The sequence below is a fragment of the Schistocerca cancellata genome, chromosome 7 (genome assembly GCF_023864275.1).
Source record: "Schistocerca cancellata isolate TAMUIC-IGC-003103 chromosome 7, iqSchCanc2.1, whole genome shotgun sequence".
NCBI classification, from domain to species: domain Eukaryota; kingdom Metazoa; phylum Arthropoda; class Insecta; order Orthoptera; family Acrididae; genus Schistocerca; species Schistocerca cancellata.
Window position 1 is genome coordinate 376793248 of NC_064632.1, and position 27286 is coordinate 376820533.

The 27286-nt window shown below is 38.5% G+C and overlaps 1 protein-coding gene across 1 annotated transcript in view; it reads right to left on the reverse strand.

The window, feature by feature from the left end:
• LOC126092185 (low-density lipoprotein receptor-related protein 1) overlaps positions 1–27286 on the reverse strand; it is a 772271-nt gene that overhangs the window by 95755 nt on the left and 649230 nt on the right. The window contains exons 50-53 of the mRNA XM_049907661.1: positions 24551–24756; positions 23298–23485; positions 17610–17827; positions 4419–4613 (exon numbers count right to left, since the gene is read on the reverse strand). Of these exons, the coding sequence (XP_049763618.1) occupies positions 4419–4613; positions 17610–17827; positions 23298–23485; positions 24551–24756 (807 nt within the window). The remainder of the gene's footprint in view (positions 1–4418; positions 4614–17609; positions 17828–23297; positions 23486–24550; positions 24757–27286) is intronic.

Genomic DNA, 27286 nt, shown 5'->3' on the forward strand with positions numbered 1-27286 from the left:
TTTTCATCGACCTCCCCCTCTACCACATACAATGCACTTAACTTTTTCCTCTTATTAACTTTTGCACCATGTTTTGTCAGTAATCCCTGTCTTGCTTATTATCCTACCTTTCACACTTAAGCTCTCAGGTTTCCAAGTCTTATCTGGCACAGTTCCCAATAATTAGTCTTTCCTTCTCATCCAGTACAGTAATCCCCCCCCCCCCCCCCCCGACCCGACATTGTGGGTGACTTTTCTGAACCCTCCCCATTTCCTAAACCTTGTAAGTCCTTTTACTTCATCAGTCTTCCTGCCCCTTCAACCCTTCTGCCAGAAAAAGGAGCCACTGGCTCCAAAAGCTTGCACATTGACTTAACCTTTTGTTTTCCGCTGTTGCTGTTTGATAAGTAGATATTTTTTGTTTATTGAATTACACCATATGTTCAAAAATTGATTATATTCATTGATATACATGCCTGCCATGCAATTCACACATAAGTGCCAGGCTTAGGGTTCCTCGAACCACCTTCAGAATATTTCTCTATCGTTCCACTCTCTAACTCTGCACTGGAAAACTGAACACTTAAATCTTTCTGTACGAGGTCTGATTTCTATTATTTTATTACGATGATCGTTTCTCCATGTGTTTATTTTGGGTACAATAACAGATAACTTAGAGAAACCTTTTGACAATGTTGACTGGAATACTCTCTTTCAAATTCTGAAGGTGGCAGGGGTAAAATACAGGGAGCAAAAAGCTATTTACAATTTGTACAGAAACCAGATGGCAGTTATAAGAGTCAAGGGACATGAAAGAGAAGCAGCGGTTGGGAAGGAAGTGAGACAGGGTTGTAGCCTCTCCCCGATGTTAATCAATCTCTATATTGAGCAAGCAGTGAAGGAAACAAAAGAAAAATTCAGAGTAGGTATTAAAATCCATGGAGAAGAAATAAAAACTTTGAGGTTCGCCGATGAAATTGTAATTCTGTCAGAGACAGCAAAGGACCTGGAAGAGCAGTTGAATCGAATGGACAGTGTCTTGAAAGGAGGGTATAAGATGAACATCAACAAAAGCAAAACGAGGCTAATGGAATGCAGTCGAATTAAATCAGATGATGCTGAAGGAATTAGATTAGGAAATGTGACACTTAAAGTAGTAAAGGAGTTTTGCTATTTGGGGAGCAAAATAACTGATGATGGTCGAAGTAGAGAGGATATAAAATTTAGACTGGCAATGGCAAGGAAAGCATTTCTGATGAAGAGAAATTTGTTAACATCGAGTATAGATTTAAGTGTCAGGAAGTCGTTTCTGAAAGTATTTGTATGGAGTGTAGCCATGTATGGAAGTGAAACATGGACGATAAATAGTTTGGACAAGAAGAGAATAGAAGCTTTCGAAATGTGGTGCTACAGAAGAATGCTGAAGATCAGATGGGTAGATCACATAACTAATGAGGAAGTACTGAATAGGATTGGGGAGAAGAGAAGTTTGTGGCACAACTTGACTAGAAGAAGGGATCGGTTGGTAGGACTTGTTCTGAGGCATCAAGGGATCACCAATTTAGTATTGGAGGGCAGCGTGGAGGGTAAAAATCGTAGAGGGAGACCAAGAGATGAATACACTAAGCAGATTCAGAAGGATGTAGGTTGCAGTAGGTACTGGGAGATGAAGAAGCTTGCACAGGATAGTGTAGCATGGAGGGATGCATCAAACCAGTCTCAGGACTGAAGACCACAACAACAGATTTTTGCATTCAGTCGATAAAGCTGGTGACTGAAACACTGTGAAAAGATCTTGCTGCAATGAAAAATGCCTCTGTTTTAATGATTACCAGCACAGTTCAGTTGTCGTATCCATGACACTTTTTTCCCTATTTTGCAATAATACAAAACAAGTTGGCCTCCTTTGAATAGTGTAGGCAGTCTCTTAAATAGAACTACTGCAACTTCTACGTATTCTGCCAATAAAATGCAGTCTTAGGTTTGTCCTTCACACAACATTACCTATATGATCTCTCCAAGTTGTTCGTACTTGTAATTCTTAAGTATTTAGTTGAATTGACAGCCTATAAATTTGTGGGATTTAACATGTAACAGGAATTTACAAGATTTCTTTTTGAACTCATGTGGATGATCTCACACTTTTCCTTATTCAGAGACAATTGCCACTATTCGCAGCCAGCAAGTATCATCATTTTGTAATTGGTTTTGATGTTCTGTTGACTTTACTAGAGGATAAATGACAGCATCAACTGCAGACAGTCTAAGAGCTTCTCAGATTGTCCCCCAAATCGTATACAGATAAGGAACAGCAGAGGACCTACAACACTTCATTTGGAATTGCCAGATATCACTTTTGTTTTACTCACTGATTTTCCATTGACTACTATGTACTATGACCTTTCTGACAGGAAATCACAATTTCCTGTCAGAAAGGTCACAGTACGCAGCAGCAATTGGAAAATCATTGTGTCTCTTGTGAGGAATAATTTCAAAAGCCGTCTGGAAATTTAGATATATGGAATCAATTTGAGATCCCATGCTGATAGTACTCATTACTTTGTGTGAAGAAAGAGCTACTTGTGTTTCACAAAAGCGATATTTTCTGAATCTGTGCTGACACTGTGTCGACAGACCGCTACCTTCGAGTTGGTTCTTTATGTTGGAACACAGTACATGTTCCAAAAACCAACTGCAAATCAGTATCAGTGATATGGGTCTGTAATTCATTGAATTACTCCTATTTCCTTGTGTGCTGGTGTGACCTACATAACTTTTTAGTCTTTTGGTATGAATCTTTCACTGAGTGAGCAATCGTCTATGATTGCTATGTATGGGACTATTGTATAAGTATACTCTGAAAGAAGTGCATTGGTATACTATCTGGACAGAAAGACTTGCTTTTATTAAGTGATTTAAGTTGCTTTGCTACAGCAAGGAACCATTTCTAAATTACTGATGTTGGCAGCTGTTCTTGATTTGAATTCTGGAATATTTACTGCATCTTCTTTTGTGAAGGAATTCCAGAGAACTGTGTTTAACAGATCTACTTTAGTGGCACTGTCATCAGTAATATTACCTTTGGTATTGCGCAGTGAAGGTATTGATTGTGTCTTACCACTGGTGTTCTTTACAAGCAAGCAGAATCTCTTTGGATTTTTTGTAAGATTTCATGACAGAGTTTTATTGTGGAAGTTACTAAAAGCATCTTGCAATCCTATTGAGATAGCTAGCTTCGACCTGGTTCCTAACTGAGAATTCATTAAACTTCAGATTGCTTCATGACAGGATATATTCTTCATACCTTCTTGCCCTTTTTCTGTTCTTGTACTCATATTATGAGGGATCATTTGGTTACTGTCCAGTGACATAGGTATTGGGTTACAGTCTTTCATATTGAATCTGTTGAGAATTTGCTCTAGATAGTGTGTCAAGCCTATTGACAACCTTCTTTGCAGTTCCTATTAACTGGGATATCCAAACAGTTAGTAGCTTCACCATTATCTTTGCATTAGAATTTTTCTCTTAGTCTGTTTTTGAAGATATCTTTCTCTTGTGGATTGTTACTGAATATTAGTATGTCATCCACATAAACAGGTACAATTAAAATATTTGAAATCTAGGTTTTTGCAATAGGCACATGGTCAGCTGTTTGATGTTATGAAGTTTGGATCCTACAGTAGAGAGAGTACTGTCCAGCAGTGGCCACCATGCTTCAATCCATATAATACCTCTTTAAGTCAATTAACACCAGTAATATGAACGTTTATTTGTGTGGCTTTTTTCAAACACCTACAAAATATAAAAACCTACAAAATGGAAAACCATTTTTCAGTGTAAAATGCTTTTCAAATGAGGCATTTTGACATTACAAAAGTTTTGCATGGTGGAACACGCATCTTTAGGTAAAATGACCATAAAAGCTAAATATAATTAGGGTCTTGTGAACAAAGACAAAAGAGAACCAAATAGATCCTGCAAAGAAATTCTACAAAATGATACAAAATAAAACATTTACATGAACTAAAATGCATTGGAGACTAAAGATGGTCACAATCAATGGGAAGGATATTGGTAAACTGAAGTTTATCTTCGAGGGATTCTAACAACAAACTATTTGAATTGCTTGTTCTTGATAAAGCTGCATGTTGGATGTTTAACGGCAAATTTTACAAACGGGCGATAATCAGATGGCAGAAAATTAGGACTCTGATGAAATAACAGATCTTTTTGTCATTTTCTTTTTTGTTTTTGCTTAAGTCTCCTACAAGAAGCTGTTACACAGTGTCTATTCTGAACACAAATAAAAAATACCAACAAAGTTGTAATGTTTTTCATTCAGTTCAAATACACAACAGCATCTTATATTTTTTCACAATTCAATTAATTTTCAGGTTAACTTTTATAGTTAATAAGGAAAGTAAAACAATTTTACTTACAAGGTTGCTGTCTGAATGGATGAAAAACATGAATGTCCATTGGTCGATGTATTAGTGTTTTTAATGTCTTTGTATCATTTCCAAAATATTTATGAGCACGTTCAACTGACTTTGTTTCCCAGTCTGTCCAATATAAGAAATCTTCAAATACAGTAATAGCAAATATATGATGTGGAAGGTTCTTGGAATTACTGTCTGAAAAAGAAATTAAGGTACATGACAAAAAATGACTTATTTTTTGTGAGGAGACAAGATTATTTTTATTCCACAACAAAACAAATGGTACTAAAAGATTTATCTCGTGTTTTTTGTACATACGTAATTTTAATAGTGTATACGCTTTAGAATTATAGATGTTATTGGTGTATTAGTCCCTTTAAACTTCTTGTTTAAAATTTTGTATCTTATAATAGTCATCTTAACAGCTAACTATCACTGTTTTCTACATCTACATCTACATGGATACTCTGCAAATCACATTTAAGTGCCTGGCAAAGGGCTCATCGAACCACTTTCACAACTCTCTATTATTCCAATCTTGTATAGCGTGCGGAAAGAATGGACACCTATACCTTTCCGTACGAGCTCTGATTTCCATTATTTTATCATGGTGATCATTCCTCCCTATGTAGGTCGGTGTCAACAAAATATTTTTGCATTCGGAGGAGAAAGTTGGTGATTGGAATTTTGTGAGAAGATTCTGTCGCAACGAAAAACGCCTTTCTTTTAATGATGTCCAGCCCAAATCCTGTATCATTTCTGTGACACTTTCTCCCATATTTCACAATAATACAAAATGTGCTGCCTTTCTTTGAACTTTTTCGATGTACTCCATCAGTCCTATCTGGTAAGGATCCCACACCGCGCACCAGTATTCTAAAAGAGGACGGACAAGCGTAGTGTAGGCAGTCTCCTTAGTAGGTCTGTTACATTTTCTAAGTGTCCTGCCAATAAAACGCAGTCTTTGGTTAGCCTTCCCCACAACATTTTCTATTTGTTAATTCCAATTTAAGTTGTTCGTAATTGTAATACCTAGGTATTTAGTTGAATTTACGGCTTTTAGATTAGACTGATCTATTGTGTAATGTTTCAGATATAATTATTATACAGCATTAGTTGTATTTCGTAGATCCCGCAGAGTGTTGTCTCTTGGATGTGGAAAGAAGTCAAGGATGTGCATTTAATTTAACTACAGTATAGTGAAATGAGATGACATTACATATGAGGATAAGAAAGAGGTATTCCGATTTTTACTGGTTAAAAATACATTTTTTTCCTGGGTGAAAATGAACTTTTTCTGGGTAAACATGCACAATAATCTGCACGAAAAGTAAATTTTTCCCTTAGGAATGTAAAACACATCAAGCCTTTGGATGGTAAAGGTTTTATACACTGGGGCAGGACTTCCCAGCAAAGAACAACACATTTTGGAAAGATCTCTAATGTACGGATATAATGTACATTGCATATTTTGGTATTACGTAAGTATAAATATGAATTCACAAAATACAGCATTATACACTCCTGGAAATGGAAAAAAGAACACATTGACACCGGTGTGTCAGACCCACCATACTTGCTCCGGACACTGCGAGAGGGCTGTACAAGCAATGATCACACGCATGGCACAGTGGACACACCAGGAACCGCGGTGTTGGCCGTCGAATGGCGCTAGCTGCGCAGCATTTGTGCACCGCTGCCGTCAGTGTCAGCCAGTTTGCCGTGGCATACGGAGCTCCATCGCAGTCTTTAACACTGGTAGCATGCCACGACAGCGTGGACGTGAACCGTATGTGCAGTTGACAGACTTTGAGCGAGGGCGTATAGTGGGCATGCGGGAGGCCGGGTGGACGTACCGCCGAATTGCTCAACACATGGGGCGTGAGGTCTCCACAGTACATCGATGTTGTCGCCAGTGGTCGGCGGAAGGTGCACGTGCCCGTCGACCTGGGACCGGACCGCAGCGCCGCGCGGATGCACGCCAAGACCGTAGGATCCTATGCAGTGCCGTAGGGGACCGCACCGCCACTTCCCAGCAAATTAGGGAAACTGTTGCTCCTGGGGTATCGGCGAGGACCATTCGCAACCATCTCCATGAAGCTGGGCTACAGTCCCGCACACCGTTAGGCCGTCTTCCGCACACGCCCCAACATCGTGCAGCCCGCCTCCAGTGGTGTCGCGACAGGCGTGAATGGAAGGACGAATGGAGACGTGTCGTCTTCAGCGATGAGAGTCGCTTCTGCCTTGGTGCCAATGATGGTCGTATGCGTGTTTGGCGCCGTGCAAGTGAGCGCCACAATCAGGACTGCATACGACCGAGGCACACAGGGCCAACACCCGGCATCATGATGTGGGGACAAGGGTTCCACGACCGTGGTATTTGATCGTCGGGAGTATGTGGCTGAGGGACTGCGTCAGCTTTCAGACAACACCACATACAAAGTTTGCCAAGGTAATCCCATTCCTGATGTCCAGGCAGAGCTTCAAGGAATCCTCAGAACCTTAGGGCCCCTATAAAACCTTTCACCTGACTCCATCAATCTCCTGACCCCACCGACACCCCGCACCCCTACCTTCTACCTTCTTCCTAAAATTCACAAAGCCAATCATCCCAGCCGCCCCATTGTAGCTGGTTACCAAGCCCCCACAGAACGTATCTCTGCCTACGTAGATCAACACCTTCAACCCATTGCATGCAGTCTCCCATCCTTCATCAAAGACACCAACCACTTTCTCGAACACCTGGAATCCTTACCCAATCTGTTACCCCCGGAAACCGTCCTTGTAAACATTGATGCCACTTCCTTATACACAAATATTCTGCAAGTCCAGGGCCTCGCTGCGATGGAGCACTTCCTTTGACGCCGATCACCTGCCACCCTACCTAAAACCTCTTTCCTCATTACCTTAGCCAGCTTCATCCTGACCCACAACTTCTTCACTTTTGAAGGCCAGACATACCAACAATTAAAGGGAACAGCCATGGGTACCAGGATGGCCCCCTCATACGCCAACCTATTCATGGGTCGCTTAGAGGAAGCCTTCTTGGTTACCCAGGCCTGCCAACCCAAAGTTTGGTACAGATTTATTGACGACATCTTCATGATCTGGACTCACAGTGAAGAAGAACTCCAGAATTTCCTCTCCAACCTCAACACATTTGATTCCATCAGATTCACCTGGTCCTACTCCAAATCCCATGCCACTTTCCTTGACATTGACCTCCATCTGTCCAATGGCCAGCTTCGCACGTCCGTCCACATCAAACCCACCAACAAGCAACAGTACCTCCATTATGACAGCTGTCACCCAGACTCTGAATGTGGCTCTCCAGCAGGGATACGACTTCCTCAAATCCTGCCCTGAAATGAGATCCATCCTTCATGAAATCCTCCCCACTCCACCAAGAGTGTCTTTCCGCTGTCCACCTAACCTTCGTAACCTCTTCGTTCATCCCTATGAAATCCCCAAACCACCTTCCCTGCCCTCTGGCTCCTAACCTTGTAACCGCCCCCGGTGTAAAACCTGTCCCATGCACCCTCCCACCACCACCTACTCCAGTCCTGTAACCCGGAAGGTGTACACGATCAAAGGCAGAGCCACATGTGAAAGCACCCACGTGATTTACCAACTGACCTGCCTACACTGTGACGCATTCTATGTGGGAATGACCAGCAATAAACTGTCCATTCAGATGAATGGACACAGGCAGACAGTGTTTGTTGGTAATGAGGATCACCCTGTGGCTAAACATGCCTTGGTGCACGGCCAGCACATCTTGGCACAATGTTACGCTGTCTGGGTTATCTGGATACTTCCCACTAACACCAACCTATCCGAACTCCAGAGATGGGAACTTGCCCTTCAATATATCCTCTCTTCCCATTATCCACCAGGCCTCAATCTCTGCTAATTTCAAGTTGCCGCCACTCATACCTCACCTGCCATTCAACAACATCTTTGCCTCTGCACTTCTGCCTCGACTGACATCTCTGCCCAAACTCTTTGCCTTTGAATATATCTGCTTGTGTCTGTATATGTGTGGATGGATATGTGTGTGTGTGCGCGAGTGTATACCCGTCCTTTTTTCCCCCTAAGGTAAGTCTTTCCGCTCCTGGGATTGAAATGACTCCTTACCCTCTCCCTCAAAACCCACATCCTTTCGTCTTTCCCTCTCCTTCCCTCTTTCCTGACGAAACAGCCGTTGGTTGCGAAAGCTAGAATTTTGTGTGTATGTTTGTGTTTGTTTGTGTGTCTATCGACCTGCCAGCGCTTTCTTTTGGTAAGGCACATCATCTTCATTTTTAGATATATTATTATGTGATCTGTAATATATGACAGAACTAAAATAGATATGAGAAACTAACCTTGAAGATTGGACTTATTTAGTATGTGTTACCCTCAACGATATATCAAACACAAATTTGCCAGTAAAATTTTAAATAACAGCATACATGGCAGTTCTTCGGGGTGCAACATTTTTCTAAGTGGATGCCTTCAAAATGTTTTGAATGATTTGAGAAATTTGTCACACATTCTCACACGTAACATAATTAGTCTTGTGCAAAATAAAATTTACTTTGAAAGTAACACTTCTCAGCCCATATTCGCAATATTTTACCATGACCTGCTAGAAATGTAAACAGTTGTGATGTCACCAAAAACAGTTTGTTGTTACAAAGTGTTGCACAGCCTTCATCTTAAAGCCCTAGACATATTTTGGTGTTGGTAAACGCTTGTATGGGCACTGTGTTTTGTTGTTGTAAACAGTGCATTTTCTCTGCAACCTAAGTTATCCTCTCATTTATGTTTTCCTGCTGCAGTATTATTCTGCAGAAGTGGGCTTAAGTCAAATTATTTGTTAGAGCCAGTCACAGTCACAGAAATTTGACTGAAAATGAAAATAATGAAAAATTCCCAGAATCCTATGAAATTCCCAGAATCCTAAAAAACTCCTAGATTTCCCAGTTGTCCCAGGGCGTATACACCCTGATTAATGTATTATAGTGCAGATTTAAGTGCCAGGAAGTCGTTTCTGAAAGTATTTGTATGGAGTGTAGCCATGTATGGAAGTGAAACATGGACGATAAATAGTTTGGACAAGAAGAGAATAGAAGATTTTGAAATGTGGTGCTACAGAAGAATGCTGAAGATTAGATGGGTAGATCACATAGCTAATGAGGAGGTATTGAACAGAATTGGGGAGAAGAGGAGTTTGTGGCACAACTTGACCAGAAGAAGGGATCGCTTGGTAGGACATGTTCTGAGGCATCAAGGGATCACCAATTTAGTATTGGAGGGCAGCGTGGAGGGTAAAAATTGTAGAGGGAGACCAAGAGACGAATACACTAAGCAGATTCAGAAGGATGTAGGCTGCAGTAGGTACTGGAAGATGAAGAAGCTTGCACAGGATAGAGTAGCATGGAGAGCTGCATCAAACCAGTCTCAGGACTGAAGACCACAACAACAACAATGCTAATTCTAATTATACATCAACATGAAACATTAAATTAGAGTTTCTGTGACGATACTCTTCAATGAAGTAGAAGAAGTTGCCCAATAGAAAGTTCTTTAATTAAGTTTTGAACTCCGCTACATTATCCACATGACATTTAGTGCCCTCTGGTAGGATGTTGAATACATGTGTACCAATGTATCTGGCTCCTTTTTGTACTAATGTTAAACTCTTGGGTTCTTTATGGACATTGTTTATTGTCCTTGCTATGTTCAGGCTTTTTACTTTTTGAAGACAAGAATATTGGTTAAGACAAAGGACATTAATGAATATATGTATTTTTTTAAGAGGTCTCTGCAGAATGTTCCTGCTTTAACATGAGACATAACTCTTATAACATGCTTCTGAATTCTGAGAATACTATCTCTGTAATTTAAATTTCCCCATAAAATCATTCTGTACCTCATTAGCGAATGGAATTATGTAGGATAAAACAATTTCTTCATTTTTAAGTCACCTGTAGAAGTAACTATTTGTACTATAAACATAGCTGAACTAAGGCACTTCATTAATTCTTGGCAGTGGGTTTTGCAATATTGTGTTTGTGATCTATATGTACTATAAAATGAGATGAATCCGATCAAAAATGGCAGCTTTTTAAAATGTTGTCCATTTACTGTTGTGATATAGGAATAAAAATTCAGTGGCCTATGTTAATTTCAAAACATTGATAATGATATATTCATGTATTATGTTATTTTTATTTTATAATTGCAGTTATAATTTTAAGTTAATTTTTGATACGTTCCGCCTCCTCAGTTGGCGTGGATACAATCACCATTGTATTTTGCATGCAGGAACGGAATCAGATCTCCAGTGGAGTGAGTCCAATCACTATTTTCATTTTTAAAAAATATATTGCTGTATTTGTAACAAAATGTTGCAATTTTTAGACTTAATAAATTTTTACAAGCACATTAAACTTGAGATTTTTGCTATAAAAACACTTGTATTCACAAAATTTGGCAAACAAATATTAATTTTTAGTTATTCAATGTCATAACCAATGTGAAAATTATTTAGTCAATGTCATAATCATCCATCCCTTCAAAAATAAATTTTGAATAATTTGGGCTCTTTCTACCTCAGTTGCATTGTCAATTTCTGGAAAGACAAAATAAACATTACCATCAACAAATTTCATTCTCATAAATGTCATTTCATAGGTATCATTAGAGATGCTTTCAATTTTACCAATAAAAAACCTGAACCTTTTTTTCATAGGAAATTTTACTATGGTGAAATCATTTTCTTTAAATTCGTGCCAATCTTTATCCTTCTCCTTGTCCATTTCTTCATTTCCTTTGACTCGTGCTGTTCTAGACCACGGTTAGATGTTCCAGATAGGGACTCCCTGCTTGCAGCCCCATCACCATCATTTTCATTGAAGTCGCTGATAACAATTCCTTTTCCTGGAGTCAAGGCTAAATGCTTTGCTTGGCGTGGCCTTCCGTTTGTTTCATTAGAGCAAACCTGTTTCAACTTCATTCCGAAGGCTGCTGCCCAAGAAACTTCTGATGAGCTGGTGCCATGTGCATTGTTATTGAAGGCTTTTTGGAATCTATGAAATGACTTTATCGGAACAGAAAGGAAAAATTCCTGCTTTTCTGAACACAAATATTAGATTTGATTTAGATGTGATAGCTATATTTTCAAAGATTTTTTTCAACAGCCTAGGAAATTCAGATTTTGGCATAACTCCTCTATTTTTATCACTCCTCTATCCTTCCTTTTCCAATCATCTAGCACATTTCTTCAAGCAAGTTTTAAAGGTCTAAAAAAGGTTACAGCAAGTGGCTGACACAAATGAGTAGAATTAGGTACCAGAAGCACAAATTTAATGTCCTGTTCCTGGCACAGTTTAATCACATTATATGACAGATGACTCAAAAGATTATCACCTATAATCACTTTAGGTCCTTATAATTGCTACGCATAAGGCAAGACAAACCATGATTCAAACATTGTTAGGCCAAACCAACCACTGTGATTCCTATTATAACCTGCACCAGTTATGCCCCCTTTGGTCCAAGTATCGTAGAGGTCAAATGTTGGTGTTGAGATGGTAACCAGTCACAAATTTACTTCCAGTTCCTTTATTCAAAGGGTACCGTTACCGGTTTCGAATCGTTATGATTCATCTTCAGACGGTTTACATGTTTTCCTTGTAACATGTGGTGCATTTTTTACAGATTAATTGTCCTAAAATATAAATAATACATAATTATAAGCACGCCACACACAGATGATTGCGTTAAAGATTTATGTTGCACAATAAGAATGCAGTGGGAATGTATCCACATCTGTTGGATGAATGTTATGAAAACAAACACTCCAAACCGACATTTCACGTAAGTCACATCCAACGAAAATCTGTAACGCAACCATCTGTGTGTGGCGTGCTTAGAAATTAATCTTATGTTTGATCTGGCAGCTGAGAGATGCAGTTGATAACTCCATGTTTACCTGACTCACAGTGCTGTTAAAATGCAGCCGATTGTAACCTCTCAAAAAACAGGCACAATGTGTACATTTTTATAGCTTATTTCTGAAGCTATCCTCACCAGGTCACTCTTGATGGTGTAACCACAGTCCCTGTCAATATTGTTTCTGCTCCAGCCACTGCAACAACATGACTGTCATTTCCAAAATACTTGTACAAAGGATCTGTACCCCCTATTACAGGACTTGACTTGAAGGATTTTGTGACCTGTTACTTATTTCCTAGTTCTAGCTTCGTGGGTAAATCAGATGGCAGACTTTGGTTTAGAGGTAGAATACTGGTGAAAAGCAATCAGTCTACAAAAGAGATTGCCTACAAATCACTTATGCAACACATCTCAGAATATTGCTGAAGAGTGTGAAACCATGTACCAAATAGGACTAGCAAGGGACATTGAATGTTTCCAGAGAAGGGCAGCACAAATGGTCATAGGTTTGTTTGAGCTGCAGGAAGGTGTCACAGAGATGTTGAAAGAGCTGTATGGGCAGACTCTTGTTGTAAACTATCCTGAGAAAGCATATTTATAAAGTTTCAAGAACCCGCTTTAACACTTTGGTGACGAGTGGCATAGGAGCTATGTTGCATGGATTATACACACAACATGTGATTTGTTGTACATTTGCTGCTTCTCAGCTCTGTAAATGTACTCCAACATTTATACTACTTCTGTTGCCTGTATAAAGATACTCCATGTCACTTCTATTACACACACACACACACAAACAAACACACATGCGCACGAAGAGAGAGAGAGAGAGAGAGAGAGAGAGAGAGAGAGACTCAGATGACATCGTTTTTCACATCTACTGGCAGAAAAGGAATACATACACTATCGGGTGTTACTTGTTTTGTGGAGTTCACATTCCCCTTCGTTGCCATATGCCATACAAGGGGTTACACAGAGTGCAAATGACAATTGTTGTTTTCTACACACCTTACATTTATTTTCAAGATGGGCTTACAATACTGTATTGAAAAATAGGAAAGGGCTAGCTAAAGATCTAACTGCTCAGAAGCTGGATAAAAATGAACTTTCATTCTGCAGATGAGACCATTTGCTGTTTGTGAAATGGGGAGATTCTAAGAGTGTATTTCTTCTGAGGACAAAACACAAAATGATTGCATCCAATGTCAATCTCAGAACAAGATTAGAAATGACAAGAGAGAATGAAACCTACTTGTACTTTGGATTATAATAAAAACAAGGCTGATGAGGGCCACATTTACCCGCTAATGGGCTACTATTGGTCTGAGAGGAAGCAAACATAGTTGTGGAAGGAAGTTTTTTTTCGCATTTTCATGATGTTGATTGCAAATTCATATGTTTTATATAAAAAGTCCAAGCCTACTAGCAAACATTTTGTTGAATTTGTCACTGAATTGGCAGTGGCTCTGATGAACAAATACACTTGGTTGAATGAGTTTGCACTCAATATAGTTCTTCTGTAAACTGAATCTGAAAAAAATTCTTAAATTTTTTCAGCGACAAAATGCCCTCTGAGGAGAAATAACGTTTGTGTAGAATGAACCAAGGCAAACTTGGGAAAATGACAAGAAAAGATACCAGGCACTATTGTGAAGAATGTGACATAAGACTTTGTTTTCCAAATTAAGACGAAATTTTTCACACTAAAGCAAATATTTAACTAAGTAATTTTCAATAAGAAATTACAATTTTCCAACAGTATTGTTTATAGCACCAACCCATTTTTATTCTACGTTCATTTAGCAAATGAAACATAAACAAGTTATTGTTGTTGCGAAAATAACACATTTTCATTTCCATGTAAAAACTTGGTCACTGACATATTTCTGTGTTTCTTCTCCACATGCATAGGAAAAAGACCACTCTTCCAAATGGAAAAAACTGACTTAAATCCTGTGCAGTATTCAGAAAAACTACGAAAAACCACAGTCTCCACCATATGAGCTACAACCTAGCTGCCCAAGTCTCAAAGTGTTAAATGATGACTCTATGAATATACTATTTCCCACTACATATCACAGGCTGTATACGTAGACACAGAAAAAAAACTCCTGGATTTTTCCTGGATTTCTCGGTTAAAGAAATACACTTTCTCCTGAGTGAAAATACACTTTTTCCTTGTTAAGTGCAGATCAGCTGAATATGTGTATACCGTATTTACTCGAATCTAAGCCGCACTTTTTTTCGGTTTTTGTAATCCAAAAAACCGCCTGCGGCTTAGAATCGAGTGCAAAGTAAGCGGAAGTTCTGAAAAATTTGGTAGGTGCCGCCACAACTAACTTCCGCCGTCGAATGCTTTGCAGGCACAAAGATAAATTCTGGCGCCAAAACCTCTGTGTCAGTAAATAAATTAAAAATAGGTGAAAGACGAGCTTTTTTCTCCGCCCCGAGTTTCGACCACTTCATTTTCATACATTATCCAACGATGTAAATACAAATTCCGTATTGTTCATCTTCGAATGTAGCAGCATTTCAATGTACTACGAAAATCCGACTGGCAAGACTGTTTGGGATGTTTGTCAATTTGGCCAACTCTACGTTCTGAATTTTTTCCTACCTGTGAGAAGAGATGGTTGCTAACATGCAGTATTCCCTTCACCATAAGAATAATTCGAATATAAACATTTTGCCATGCATTTGTTTCATGTTTGCTGCTACCTCATTTAAATCCTGTCTGCATAATAAACCACGAAACTAGAGTGAGACAACAGCAAACTCGGAAGAATATACATATCATGTCATGTTTATGTTCATATTATTCGTATGCCTAATAGTGATACAGTCAGAAATGAAGCATGGCAATTGACTAGATTTTTAAATCTACGATGACTCTAATTTCTGTGCAGAATGTAATGTACTAAAGAGGCGTCTGCAAAGATTTTCAACTGAGAAAAATTTTCGCTAAACTCTCGTTCAGAACATTTTCTATCATACGCAGTCTATTATTTGGTTCTTGTACATCATTATCAAAGAAAGCAGCAGCAGCAGTGTATATAACAACAAATAGCAGTCTCTTGCCGTTGTTTTGCTAATGAGTCGATTCCCCCCCCCCCCCCCCCCCCCCCCCCCTCTCTCTCTCTCTCTCTTGTAAGCGGCGGTAGTGCGCACAAAAGCAAGCCATGCCGCGAGCGGCGACAGGCCGTAAACACTCATTATCAGAATGCGACAAACAATGCATGACACAGTACAGTAATGCATTTTCAGTTTGGAGTGACGTAAACACCTATAACAAAGAGAACGGCACTTATCAGATCAAAGAAAAATAAGCAATGAATTCAAACTAGACGAAGCACGTGAAAAAGGAAGGGTACCCGTATAAATACGGATGGAGCGCCTGACGCATAGCAATGGCTACGTGGTAAAGCTTAACTTCTAAGCTTACGACTCGAACCAAACGACTGTAGCTGTATCGCCATTCATTCGACCTAAATTGTGTCTCATATTACAATGGACCAACTTTGTTTCGATTTGGGGGTGCGGCCTAAAACTTTTATCTCCCCTTGAATTTCGAGTCTAAAATTTCAGGTGCGGCTTAGATTCGGGAAAATTTTTTTTCCTCGATTTCGAGTCTCATTTTTTGGGTGCGGCTTAGATTCGAGTGCGGCTTAGATTCGAGTAAATACGGTAAGCCCGCCAGCAACTACTCAAACGAACCAAATGAAACCATTGTAATGTCACGCCCATTGGAAGCAGTTTCTTGGTATGAAGTACTGCACTGTCTTTGTCCTAAAGCTTTTGACACATTTTGCTGTTGGCAGACGCTTGTGTGTGAACTGTGTTTTGTTACTGTAAATGGCACATTTCCTTTGCAACTTAGGTTCTATTTTGTTTTCCTCGTTTATGTTTTATTGCTGCAGTAGCAGGCTAAAGTAAAATTCTTTGTTAGAGTATCAATTCTTACCAGTCAAAACTACAAAAATTTAACTGAAAACTAAAACAACAAAAAGTTCCCCAAATTGTAAAAAATTCCCATGTTTTTCCCAGTTTTCTCCCAGATGAAAAGATTCCCGGGTTTTTCCAGGATTTTCCAGTTGTATATGAGCATATACACCCTGTATCAGTTCCATACGGATTGTGAGGACAAGGTTAGATTAATTACAGCACACACAGAGGCATTTAAACAATCATTCTTCCCATGCTCCATGTGTGAATGGAAAGGAAAAAACCCTAATAATTGGTAAAATGGAGCATAACCACTTCACAGTGGTTTGCAGAGTACATATGTATATGTAGGTGCAACAACTGATGTACACCTCTTCCACAGCTATTACCTAACAGAACGACTTTCCTCCTGTTTCCCAGTTTTTCTGAAAGCACTGGTTTCCCACTGAAAGTCGGCAGTGAATTAGCTACACTTCATCTACAGGGGACTCTTCCTTAGTTAATGGACAGAGTGGGCCTACGTTACTTTTTGTGCAAGTGATAAAGCTGTCTGGTAATGTTCTCTTCCTGTGGTCCCTCTTCCCTGCTACCACTTCCCATTACCCTTCACCATCCTTAACCTTCCCAATTCTTTTCTAGCACTGTTAAGTTCTGCCTTAATAGCTTTAATTTTTCCTTCTTATCCAGCTGTTTTTCTGTCTTGTACATGGACTCTCCAATACCTGGCAAATATCACTTCCCAGACCACTTCATTCTCCCAATGAAGCCATCTATCACCACAGCTGCACTGTAACCCAGATGTAACTTTTCTATGGCAACTAAGGCACTTCACAGTCATGTCTGTTTACAGACAGAACTGAACCTGGTCCATCTAAAAAAAGTAAACCGTTAAACACTATGGTTATAAACATAAGCAATTCAGTATCTTACATGTACAGCTACCCAGTCACAAGATAAATAAAATGTGGGATATGGAAATTGATCGGTCTCTGAGCAGTGCAAAATTAGGCCTAGAGATGTGTATACTACAGATGAAATTTAAAAGATATTTTAAAAAATACACCTCAGAGTAAGAAATCTTTGATCACTCAACTAGAAAGGATGCTTATATATGTATAGAAAGCCAAATCTCTTTACATATTACACTTATTAAAAAACCATTTTTAGTGCAGATGAAATCACAGCGCAGACAGTCAAAGGTATCAAATTTCACATAATCATTATTGTTATAGCTAAAAAGAAAAGATATGAATGACAGATGAACAAGTTTTTCACAAAAGTGTTTTCTAAGACACAGAAACTTACTGCGACTTATAATAACTCTTCTTTTGTTTCCATTCAGATCTGATACTGCTATATAATCTTCTCTAGCATCAGCCCAGAATAATTCATCTGTTTCAAAGGAGATTGTTATAGCGTTTGGCCATCCAAGAGAATCATTTATTAAAACGCGTGGAGATGAGCCATCCATTCCTGCCTTCCCAATGTGTCTTTGGTCACCCCAGTCAGTCCAATACATATATCTGGGAAAAGAAATTAACTCATTGAGACTGCAGAACATCAACACAAAAAATCTTTATACATCATCTTGAACATAATGGAGCACCTTTTTACTCCATCCTCATCATCAGGTACAAATGCATTCGATATTTACTAAATATCACTGTTCTCAAAATGTATGTTTCTACATTTTGTATGATTACAGATTGTGGATAGCAATAGTGAGTGCATGTTGAGGACAAAAATAGTTTTTGTAGTTACAAATTATAGATAAAATCCTTAATAGCATTCTGAAGGTCCATGTTGAAGACAAAAATAGTTTTCAAACAATGGAAAGTCCAAGTAGGAATATCAACAGTACTATGAAAAGGGCGGATTGATATTCACCATAAAAATAACATGTTGAGTCAAAACAGGCACAATGAAAAGACTGCTACACATTTAACCTTCTGGCCAGAGCTTTCTTCAAAAAAGAAAACATATACACATTCACACAAGCAAGGACACCTCAAGCACACATAATTGCTACCTCTAGCTGCTCTGGCCAAATTCCTATTGTATATTAATGACTTGGCAGACAACATTAATAGTGACCTTAGCCTTTTTGCAGATGATGCAGTTGTCTATAATAAGATACCAACTTAAAAGATGCATAAATATCCATTCAGATCCTGGTATGATTTCATAGTGGACCAAAAATTGGTAACTTCCTTTAAATGTACAGAAATGTAAAATTTTGTGCTTCACACAAAGCAGGAAAGCAGTATCCTATGGACTATAACATCAGTGAGTCAGAGATAGAGTAGGTCAACTCAAACAAATACTTGTGTGTAACAATTTGTACAGGTGTTAAATATAATGACCACAGAGGCACATCTGCAGGGTAAGCATGTAGCAGATTTCAGTTAATTGACATGATACTGGGAGAATACAAACAGTCTATAAAGTAAATTGCTTACAAAACACTTCTGCATCCCATTATAGAATACTGCTCTTATGCACAGGATCCACATCAAATAGGAATAACAGGGAGTACTGAACGTATATAAAGAAGTGCAGCAAAAATGGTCACAGGTTTGTTTGACTCCGGGAGAGCATCAAGCAAATGTTGTAAGACCTGAACTGACTGAATCTTGGAGAGAGACACCAGTTATCCCACATGTAAACCTACTATAAAAGTTTCACAAACCTGTTTTGAGTGAAGAATTTACAGATGTTATTCAACCCACGAAGAGAAGATTAGACAAATTACAACATATCCAAAGGCATTTAAGAAGACGTTCTTCCCATGCTCCATATGCAACCAAAATGGGAAGAAATCTTAACAAGTAGTACCATGCTAAGTACCCTTTACCATGTTGTTCACAGTTATTTGCAGAGTATTTATGTAAAAGTAGAAAGCTGCAAAAAATTAATGTCTCTCATCTGTACGGCCAGTGCATGTTATCAGGTTCCAAAAATTCTGCTATTTCACAGCACACTTTACAGCTAAAATCACCAGTTTTTAGGACAAACTGTGCTGTCAGGTCTGACAGTGATATAGGTAGTCAATGTTGGGTAGTTGTGTAAGACAGCCACTGAATGAGATCCTACAAAAGTAGTGCCAGACGGTACATTTACAAGTGATCTGATAATGCTCCTCAACACACCAAATCTTCCTGACAAAAAATGACCATTTGTAAACAGGTTAACTCTATAGGGGAATAAACATAGCATCTTACAAATTGTGACATGTATCTGGGCCAATTTATGTAAGGATTTTTTGGATCTAAATTCTACAGCACTTGACATGCCTTGCAGTTTTTCTTAATTGTGTATTAATGGTTAACCACTTGGCCTTGTATTCATTACTGGCCCCAAACGGAAATTTTATGGGGAACTGATCTTTCATTATTATTGTGTATTGATTATGCTCATGAAAGACAAAACAATTAGAAATAATGTTAATACTTGTGTGCAGGGTTGCCAACACTTGCAAATACAGTATTTGAAGTATCAACTGAATGAATACCACATTCAAAGATGGCATATAGCTATGCCAATATTTTACTTATCAACACCAGGAAAAGTTTACGGCTGAATCAGTTATTGAAAATCAGCGGAATTAAAGGTGTTTACATATGGACATCAAAGCACAAGTACTTCTTAATTGTTAAATCTTTACTATAACATCTGTATGTAAACATTTAATTCTGCATATTTTCATGTCAGACATTTGACAATAAGTTTATCCCAGATGATGTTCAGGTGTCGACAAAATAAAATATTGATGCAGATGTACTGTGTCTGTGAGTATTACGTAAGTCAAGAAATGTTCGTTCACTCCAAGGGGTTGTGTAAATTACATTAAAAAACATTATTATTCAATTATGTACAAATGAATGGGATGAGGCAAAAGATTTGGCACCATTTATTATTACACTTCAACTAATGGGAAAATTGTATTCCAACCCCTTTACGTGGTAATTCCATTTTTTTCATCACTGTTGTTTCCACTACAAACTGTGATTTATCAAATATATGATATATGCGTATAAATCATTTGGTTCAGTCAAAGCAGATAAAAAAAGTAATCGAAGTTGATCCTTAATAAAGCGCACTGGATAAATCTGGAGTAATAAAGTCCTCTGTGTACAGAAACAGTTACATAACACATCTAATACAATGTCACATCCTGGCAATATAATTAATTCAATGGTCATAAATTCTTCCTCTTCAAGTATTATTTTGGTACCAGAATATCCCATAACATTATTTTTTTGTCTTTCAAAGGAAATTAGACATAATTTTGCCTATTAATTTATTTTAGATCTTCTTTCCTAAACAAAGTGATTCAGAATTCCTATTACACTGTTATAGGTACTGTACATGCGACTCAGAACAGCAATACTTGGTAATAAACCCACATACAGAAATGCATCTTTGAAAGATAAATGACTCTGAATGATCAAAGTAAATATACATGACAGAGATCAGTGTCTCATGACAGGTGATGTGCTGTGTGACATCATGACACATCATCAGAGAACAACACAATGAATTGAAGTGCTTGTATATCAGCTGCGACTGAATGATAGAGAAAGACAGAGCATTACAGAATGGCTGAGTACACGTTCTCCAAGTATACCAATATGTTGCTCATCTATGGTGAAAATGGACGAAATGGTCAACTAGCACAATGCCTGAATCATGAACGATATCCATGTTGTGCCCATCAATCACATACTATTTTTGTAAGATTGGAACAATGGCTTTGGGAAACCAGCACTTCAAGACTAATAGGTCATGCTCAGACGTGCTGCAATGTTGAAATGGAAGAGGGAAGTCCTTCAACCGGTCAACCAGAATCCATCAATGTGTATCTACTACATACAGAATTCATTGAGGTATCCCAGAGCATCATCTGGCAAGTTCTCCATGAATGGCAACTTCAGCCATACCACCTCCAGAGACCGCTGCAAAGGGCCCATGTGATTTTGTGTCACATGCTAATTAATTTTCATGGTTTCCTCCACGCTGTGTCAACATTTGAGACTTTCCTTAGATCATTATTTTCATAGATGAAGTATGTTTTGCAAACAAATATTTCCTCAACCATCATAACAGCCACATTTGTGATGAGGAAAACCCTAAGGCCACACATCCCAACAGATTTCTACATCGTTTCTGTATTAATGTGTCTACTGGTATACCCATGACCATCTGATTGACCCATGTATTCTACTGCACCACCTAATGGGTCAAAGCTACTTGCCCTTCCTGCAAGACATCCTTGTGCAGTATTTGGAGGATGTGCCAGTGCTTATCCATCACACAATGTGGTTCCAGCATGATGGTGTGCTAGCCCACTTCTCATGCAATGTCTACCAGTGCCTTCACCAAACATTCAGACACAGTTCGATAGGTCATGGAGGGCCGATTCATAGGTCACCACAAGCACCCAATTTAACACCTCATGACTCTTTTCTGCAGGCCTACATAAAGAGCATACTTCACTAGACTCCTGTAAAGTCACAGTATGATCTCTTTGCACATGTTTAATGGTTGCAGTGGTGGTCTTTCAGGACACTCCAGGACTTTTGGGCCATGTATATGTGAATACTGTTCACAAGTATGATTTGTGCAATGAAACTCATGGTCACCACTTTTGAGCATATGCTGTAGTTCACACAGGTACGAGTTGGTCAATGCATGTGCTGTGTTTCTTTTCATGTTCTTTTAAAGTTGTTTATCTTCCCAACTACACATTTCTGGACATGAGTTTATTACCAAATATTGCTGCCCTGTGTCCCCTCTACAACACCTATAACTGCATAGTACAAATTCTGAATCGCCTTGTATAAAGTGAAGTCTGAGCATATAACTTCAAATAGTGTATAGGGAAGCATAAAATTTTTGTTGTTTTTTGTACTGCAATTACAATGAAAATTATTCTCCTCAAGCAATTCCAGGTTCCTGAATAAAAAGATTATGATTTCAAAGTTGTGTAGTGAGTGGTCAGTTGAAAGATATAGGTTTTTTTTTATCAAATAATGGACAACAGAAATCTCCCAATCAGTGAAAAGAGTAAAGTAACTAGTCATCATCATATAGTTGAGGATTAAACAGATGCATAAACATACTTGAACTTGTACCTATGATTTCAGACAATATCCTTTCTCAGAACAAACACACCCATGCAACCCCCCCCCCCCCCCCCAATACACATAGACCTTGAACTGAAGGCTGGGGAGAGGTGTTGCAGCAGTTGGACAGTTGGAGGAGATGAAAAGAACAAAGAGAGGAGAGGAAAGGGGCTGCAAGAGGACAGAAGAGAGAGTGTTATGTAAAGCGAGGGGAAGTAGGGAAACAGGATGGGATGGGGTGCCTGAAAACTTACCTCTTTCTGCAAGCAGGGAAACTCACATGTAGCATGGCTTTTCTTATTTAAAAAAATAATTGGTTTTTGGCATTTTAGTGAATAATTTTGTGAGCTCTGATATTCCTGAACTTAAGAAAAATTAATACATATCTTGCCCTATTAGCTTTTCATATTATTTCCAGCCTGAATATGTTCCTTAAATATGAGGGGCAGTCAATAAGTAATGCAATATGTTTTTTCTGAAAGTAGCTTGGTTTTATTCAGTATTCCAATATATCATACCCACTCTTTTGGCTAAAAAATCCAATTTTTCAACAGAATCTTCACTGAATGTGACGGAACTTCACAAAGCTGTAGGGGCTGAAGTGGGAATATTCCATGATGTCCCACAACAAATTACACATTTTTTTCAACTGAAATTACCTGGGAAAAATAATTTGTGGCATTACTTATTGAATGACCCTCGTATTATGAGCTGAACTTTTGTTTTGGAGTTTTTTCGTTCAATGTAGGTTAGCATATAACAAGAAGAAGATATTTAAAAAAGCGAGGGGGGTGGGAGAGAGAGAGAGAGTGAGTGAGTGAGTGAGAGAGAAAGAGAGAGAGAGAGAGAGAGAGAGATAACTGCTTACCCATTCCTTGGATCAAGAGCAATAGCTCTAGGTTCTTGTAGACCACTGTTTATTAAGACCTTACGATATCGCCCATCAAGTCGTGATACTTCAATTGTGTCAAAACCTTTGTCACACCAATATAAATTATGTGCAACCCAGTCAACAGCCAGACCATCAGCATTTCTGAGTGTTGCTGAATGTAAAACCTGAAAGAAGCACAGCAATGTGCAAGAAACATTGAGCTTCGTTAGCACTGTGTACATAAATAACTGGCAAAGTAAGGAGAGTGCAAGAAAACATTAAGGTTTAGAAGAATTATTTTCATTCATGGTAATTTATTTTTAATCTTTGGATTTGTCCAATCAACTTTAAAATAAACTATTAAAACCCACATGGAACATAAGAAATATAAAACTGAACTGTAATAAGCAAGGATCTTACAGACCACTAGTGTTGGTACAATTATTCATAGACTAAAGATTTCAAGCAGATCATCTTGCTAGTTTTTAAATCTTAATTACTTTTCTCTTTGTTTAAATGTTCTGTACTGAAGAAAACTGTATCACAGATTCAAAAGAATTCTCAAGCCCTCAGACCAGAAACAGTTGACACCCAAGGACCAGCCTTCACTGGAATTCCTGGCTGTGGCACATTTAAGGTTACAGTTTCCTAGAAAATATCTGGGGTAACTATGTGTTTATTACATAAGGCTGCATGACAGGCTTCTGACCTACGCAGGTGAAAAATTCATTATACAAAACTATCAAAGACCACAAGAGCTTTTAGTGACATGTAAAAGAAAATGTTTGTCAACTGCTAACAGAAACAGCTTGCACTGAAGCCAGTGATAGAAAGATGAGAGATGAAATTACAAATTCTGTTTAACAGAATGCTTTCAGTAATGGAGACTGTACTACAGTTTCTCTGTTACATGGGCCCCTGATGTTGAAACTGTAGAACTATCTTTCCACAGAATTAAAAAAAAATGGAATTGGAAGATAAAAGTATGAAAACTGGATGAACTGGATTGTCAAATTTTATTTGGGCTATGCTGTAGAGCCATCCCCACATCCTGTTTGCAACAGGTTACTCCAGAAGAAAAGACTGTAATAAACAAAAGAGGCAACATTTAATTATGTATTTGCATTACTGTTAGCCACAGTCTATAGAAACTGTGCACATTCCTAGTATTCCTTTGTAGTGTTGCAATTTCCTCAAACAGGAATGCAGTAAAACCATCATTCAAATACAAATATGTACATTATAATTACCTCATGAGTGGCGTTTCCTCCAGGACACAATCGCTTTAGACTGGACCCAAGTGGTGTAACATCACTCCAATATATACACTGTGTAGACCACTCAAAATCAAGAGCAACTGCATTTGTCATGTTGTGAACCAGTAGTGACGCGTGTCCAACAAGATCCATTTCCCGTATGTAATAGCGGTTTGAGAATATCAGTTTTGGCTCAACAGCTGTGCAATATTAAAATCATTGTTATAATTTTATATATTTTACTATAAAAGTACAATGGTCATTAATTTCAATGTAACTGATACGTGAAATATACTGATATACCACTAATAGCCACTAACCAACATCCACCCTTCCATTTTTCACCTATGTTACACTCTAAGCAGTGATTTAATTATAGATACTATAGCTGCAATTCACAACCATCACAAACTGTCTCTGTCTTAAGAGAATGCCTGGACATAGGCAGGGAGGGAGGGTCAGGAAAGTGGTGGGAGGAGGCGATACACTATCTGGATGGGGAAGGAGTGGTGTGGGCAGAAGAGAGAATGGAAAAGGTAAGGTGAGGCAATGGGAAACAGGATAGTGGAGGTGTAGGCAAGAGGCATTGCAAGAGCACAGAATAGGCTGTAGAGACAAGTCCCACCTGCATAGTTTAGAGAAACGTGGTCTACCTTCCAGCACAAGTTTCTCTGAACTACACAGGTGAGAACTGTCTCTCTAGCATCTCTTGTACTCTTGAGTGATCAGATTGTTGATACTATCACTATAGATGGTTTGACTTTGTTGATAGAGCCACAACTTCACCTCTGTGTGCACCACTTTACCACTCTCAAACTGAAGCCCTTGGATGTGTTCAAATGGAAATCAGATGGGGCCAAGTCAGGACTGTATGGAGGATGATCAACAACAGTGAATGCAAGGCATCAGATTGTTGCAGATGTCATAGTGCTAGTGTGTGCTCTGCCACCATCATACATCATGCTGATGGAGAGGGTGCTCCATGTGTGGATGAACTCTTCAATTAGAAACTCGGTAACAGCATGCTGTTTCTCATACACCAACATAGTTACATTACCCCCCCCCCCCATGTTACATGCTACCATTCGGAGCCTTATTGTGGCAGAGGGTTGCAGCTTGCTTCAGAGAAGCTGAAAAGTCAACCAAGTAAAAAGCATTACTTTTCAGCTCACTCACAACATATATCATTTGTCATATGAAGTAACAGGTTGCTTTTGACTACAAAAATACCACAAAGGAAACCTGTATCACTGATAGCCTTCATCCCTCATGTACAATGAAACAATACACACCGCACATCAACAGAAAGCAGTCAGCTATGTGTGATCTAAAAATATCTACATAGCTAAAATCAAATAGTTTATTTCTTCATTTAGTAGAGTGAAGAATACGTGCAGTACACTAGGTATTGTTGAGGTTTAGCTACAAGGAAACACTGAAAACTGATGTACAGTGAAAGTGACATATAACTTTTGGATGGGTTACCAAAATGGAACCATAAGCTATTCAAGGAAAAGCCATCTTCACATGTCTGCAGATTTGTAACAACAATTAATTCACAGACAAGCCTCACAGTCAGACACTAATTTTTACACCTACAATAATGTTCATCTGCACAAGATAAATGACACAAGGAGGCACTGAAGAAAACACTTCATAAATATTCTGTACAGTGCGAGGCAACCCACATGGGTAACCTTGGCCTACGTATAAGATTAAACGCAGGCTACTTAGTTCAGTTAGATGCAGTACACAAAAATGATGTAGTACACAGCTTGGCATGTGGCAAGCACATCTGCAGCATTCAGCTGGTTAATCACATCCATTTCCACACTGACTGGACACTAAATAGAACGAAAACAGTGTGGTGTGTATGTGTGCCACTCATAGTTTCTAAGTCCCAAATTTTATCATCTGTTAAAAGTAAAATTTAACTTATATTTTGGTCTGTCTGTGATGTAATGGTCTAAGTAAAAAAAAAAGACCATAAAAGTGATTAGATTTGATTAATACTTGTTTGACAGATCATGAATACGACACTTCGTAATGATGTGGAACGTGTCAGGTAAATAAAAGATGTCTGTACAAAATATTACATTACACAAAATATTGCATGACAGTAATGTTTAATTTTTTTATCCCCCCCCCCCCCTTTAATTTATATCTAAAAATTCAGCCAATGAGTAGAAGGAGTTGTCATCTAGAAATTCTTTTAATTTATTTTTAAATGTTAGTTGGCTATCTGTCAGGCTTTGCTTTTGATGCTGTTTGGCAGGTGACCAAAGACTTTTGTGGCAGCATAATTTACCCCTTTCTGTGCCAAAGTAAGATCGAACCCTATATAGTGAAGATCATCCTTTCTCCTGGTGTTATAGCTATGCACACTGCTATTACTTTTGAACTGGGTTGGATTATTAACAACAAATTTCATAAGTGAATATATTTACTGTGAGGATCCCTAGATCCTTAAATAGATGTCTGCAGGATGACTGTGGGTGGGCTCCAGCAATTATTCTGATTACATGTTTTTGAGCAATGACTAATTGAATATGAATCTTTGAAGTCCAAAACTAGTCATGTAGCATCTTTAAACAAAGATTTACTCAAATTTGTGAACGGATACTGTTACTAAAGTTAAATCTTTTATATATTGTATACAGCAACATTTCTAAGCATACCACAAGCTACAACACAATGTGTATTGATGCACTGCTCTTTTTAACTTTATTG